Source organism: Cebus imitator, unplaced genomic scaffold, assembly GCF_001604975.1.
Source record: "Cebus imitator isolate Cc_AM_T3 unplaced genomic scaffold, Cebus_imitator-1.0 Scaffold159, whole genome shotgun sequence".
In the NCBI taxonomy this organism is placed as follows: domain Eukaryota; kingdom Metazoa; phylum Chordata; class Mammalia; order Primates; family Cebidae; genus Cebus; species Cebus imitator.
This window is the reverse complement of record NW_016107474.1, coordinates 5,586,815-5,590,654: the sequence shown is the minus strand read 5'-3', so window position 1 is coordinate 5,590,654 and position 3,840 is coordinate 5,586,815. Positions and strand designations below refer to the sequence as shown.

The following is a 3,840-nucleotide window of genomic DNA, read 5'->3' as shown; positions in this document are numbered from 1 at the left end:
CACCCCACCTCACCTGGGAACAGGGCCCACCCCACAACATCACTGCCTCACATGCATGGCACGCCCACCCCACATGCCACCATCCTTTCCCCTCCAACCGTAGCCCAGCCTGACACTTCTGTGACACCTCACAACGCCACCTCTCAGGTGACAGATGCTTCTGTCTGCTGTTTCTCACGCTTATTTATACATCTCAGTACACTCCACACCATGACCCACACGCCCAGCACTAGCACAAAGCAACCCCTGGGTTTCAAACTACAAGCACGTCACGTGGTCAGGTACGCAGATGTACGCTCTCGGCCACGCCATGCCCTAAAGCTGAGGAGGGGACGGTGGGCCTGCCACCCACCTCTGAAGGCAGTGTCCTGTCACAGCACAGCCATGGCCATGCTCTTCATCTGTGGCTGCTTTCAGAGCTGAGGGGCTGAAGAGAGACCCCAGGGCCCACAAAGCCTGAATCACCTGCCATGTGGCCCTTCAGAAGAAGGCTGTGAGTGACACCTGCCCCATGACCCTCTGTTCCTCTGTGACTTGCTTTACTCCGCCCCTGAGAAGCCGTGAGGGGCCCCCGCGTGTGATCTCCCAGGCAGTCATCTGAGACTACCTTCAGGGTCCAGGACAGGTGCCCGCCAGTGTCTGACAGCCAGGGCACACGCCTGGGCCAAGACATGGCAATGAGAAGATGCCACGACCTGCTCACACATGTGTGGGTGGGACCTGGGCGCCACGTCTCAGCAGCTTCCAGAAAAACCTGAAGTCAGCACAACCCTCAGTCTCACTCAGACCCTACTTCCACAGCAACTACTCAACAGCCGAGCCCTTCCACTATGACAGAGGCTCAAGGGCCACACCGTGCTTCCCGGAGGAGCAAGGCTCTCTGCTACGGGAACAGCGGCCCCTGCATGGTGAGACCTGGACGCGGGGTGCGTCGCCTAGCTCGCCTTATTGGGAGATCGGATTCACATTTCATGCTCCCCTGCGGCAAGTCTCCAGAACCCGGATTTCCGGAAGGCGCCCCTCCCGCGAGATGCCCCGTGTCGCCTGTGTTCGCTAATGCTTCACTTCAGAAGCCAGGCAGGCGGCTTCTGGAGCAGATGGGCTCTGTGGAGCAAAGGGACCGTGGACACTGGCAAGGAGGACCTGAGCATCCGTCAAACGCCATCAAAGGACAACACCGCCATCGCCACTGGAGCAAGCCCCACTCTTCAGAGGGGAGGGAAACATCACAGGCAGGGGCATGAAAATCGAGCTCTGGAGCTCTCCTGGCTCCGTCACAGCCAGGTCAGCGTCAAGGCCCTGGCACGGCTGCCGAGCCCCAGCCCTCTGAAGGAAGGAGGCAGGCGCACTCCACCCGCTCCGGAGAGGCTCAGCACCTGTCAACACAGCCAGCAGGATGGCAGGGACGGCCCCGGCTCTCCTCCCACTTCCTCAAGAGTGGCCTGAGGACAGGAGGCGAGGAGGTTTTCACCCTAATTTAAGGGTACACTGTAGGTGTCAAACGCTATGGGGTACATGAGATGCCTTGGCACGGGCACGCCATGCATAATAAGCACATCACAGTCAACCGGCCACCCATCCCCTCAAGCAGTGATCCCCAAACTGCCTGGAGAAACGCAGCCCCGGGCCGGCCCTCCTGATGCCAGCGTCCGCAGCACGAAACGCGGGTCCTGACCCAGCTCCCCGAGGCAGGGCCCGACTTACACCGGATGCCGTAGATGGTGAGCGGGTCCAGCTGCTTCTTCCCGTGCTTGCCCTGCCCCGAGAGGTTGGACACGGCCTGCACCTCGCGGTGGAACAGGTAGTCCAGCAGCGTGAGCGCCATCTTCTCGGCCGTGCGGCAGTTGGTGCTGATGTGCAGCATGTCGGACGGGATGATGGCGCAGCGCACCCGCATCTCGGGGTTGTTCTCGTCGCCCAGCCAGGTGCCGTTGGGGTAATCCTCTGAAAGAGAGAAGGCAGGGTCCTGAGATGGCCACACTCAGGGCAGCAGAGCACTGCGCTCAGACACGCCCAGCGAGCTGGGCAGGCCCCTCCCAACTTGCGATGCAGTCACCAAGAGCACTGGAGCCTCCGACTGCTGCCAGAGACAGCACTGACGAGGAACGGAAACGACGCCGCCACCCCCAGAGGGCCGAGACGTCCTTATATCCATTTCACATGGACGACTGTGGCGGGCAGGCGGCGTCCTGGCGAACGTGCACTCAAGGCCAGCTCTCAGAGCTCAGCCCGCCCCGCTAACTCAGCGAGGCCAGCGGCTCGCTGCGCACCTAGTGCCCCAGCATCTGCAGCGCCCGGGACGGCCCTGCCTACGGCTGGCACAGCACTGGCCAGCGTGTGCCCAGCAGCAGGAGCCTCCGCAGCCCCCAGCGGATGCCGCCCAGACCCGAGCGGGAGCACAGGCCAAGCTCATCCTCAGCTGGAAGAGGTGACATCAAACAAGCTCTAGTCTCAAACACCAGGTTCTCTTCACAGCCCCAGCAGGGTGAAAAGCTTTCAAAAAATAAAAATGTAAACGTCTGGCCACATCTGGAAGGAGACCACCTGCCACATCTGTCTCTGGAAGAATGCTGAGCCACCGCCTGTTCCTATGTTTAGAGGACTCTGCACTGAGAAGAGGCTCTGGGGCCTCCACACAGCCCACGGCGCCCAGCACGTCCCCACCGCCCTCTGCACTGCTAAGGGTCGGCCCGGCCTAGTATGAGAAAATGGCTCCGTGCAGGACATGCTGAGCTCCAACGGGTCTGCCGTTCTCCCCATGGAGTCCAGGCCAGCACCGCTGCCCTTACATGCTCTGTGAACCTCACGCCTCCCCGAGGCAGCTCCGCAGTGAGCCTGGGGTCTGCGCATAGCACTTGCCCTGACCTGCTCAGAGCACTGGAATCCTGTCTCTTCCTCGTAGCCAAAGTTCCTTCCTTGCCATATCCCTTAATCATGTGGAACTCAACCCTTGTGATCTTGTGACCTCAAAGGTCACTAAGAACAAAAAGAGAAAGCCAAGGCTGCGTCTGGGGGCAGGGCAGGGGGACATGGGAGCAGCAGGGCCAGGTGCCTGTGGGGCCTTGGGATCTGAGCACCAACAGGGTCACACACTGTGCTAATCCTGGACCTGGGACCCTGGAAGTATCAATATCCTGGCACACAGTTGGTATCTGCCCCAGTCACCTGCTGAGCGGAACCTTCCCCAGGGCTCCTCACACCTCACTGCCAGGGATGCTCTCCCACTAGCCAGCCACTCCCACCAAGAAGTACGCGGAAGCCGTAGCTCCAGCAACAGCAGCTGGCTTGCCGCCCGCCCCGTGGACACAATGCCAGCCCTTGCCTCTGCATAGCATAAGTCACAGCATGCCCTGGACACCAGCATTCTCAGGGCAGTTAAAATACAGCCGCCCACAGCGGCGTACTCAGGTGTGGGAATGCGCCACGTTCTCCACCGTCGGCAAAGCCACAGCGAGGAATCGTGGACAGGCCCACACTCCACATGGAGAAGAGAGGTAGCCAGGCACCTGGAGAAGCCGGAGCTTGCCAGCAAAGCACACTCCCGTGGCAACGGAGCAGGACTTCCCACCTGCCTGCCCAGGGAGTGACGCGTGCCAGCACCCCCACACCTCTCCACCTCTCTCCCAAGCAAGCCAAGTCCTCAGCCAGCTCTCAGCTTCTTAGCTGACCCTTCACAAGTCGCTGTCTCTGAACCACAGACTCCTTCTCTGCATAGTGGCCTCTCCGGGCTGTCCTCGCGGTGACCGATGCAGTAGGTGAAAGGCTTGACGGCTTGTCAAACCCCCTTTCAAAGCCTTCCTGTGCAACAGAGGAAAGCTGCACACACGATCATAAACCACA

The 3,840-nt window shown here is 60.7% G+C and overlaps 1 protein-coding gene across 13 annotated transcripts in view; it reads right to left on the bottom strand.

Annotated features, from left to right (window-relative positions):
- LOC108314694 (BTG3 associated nuclear protein) overlaps positions 1 to 3,840 on the bottom strand; it is a 138,089-nt gene that overhangs the window by 63,880 nt on the left and 70,369 nt on the right. For all 13 annotated transcript variants that reach the window (XM_037743932.1, XM_017543692.2, XM_017543693.2 and 10 more), the window contains one exon: positions 1,705 to 1,944. In XM_037743932.1, the coding sequence (XP_037599860.1) occupies positions 1,705 to 1,944 (240 nt within the window). The remainder of the gene's footprint in view (positions 1 to 1,704; positions 1,945 to 3,840) is intronic.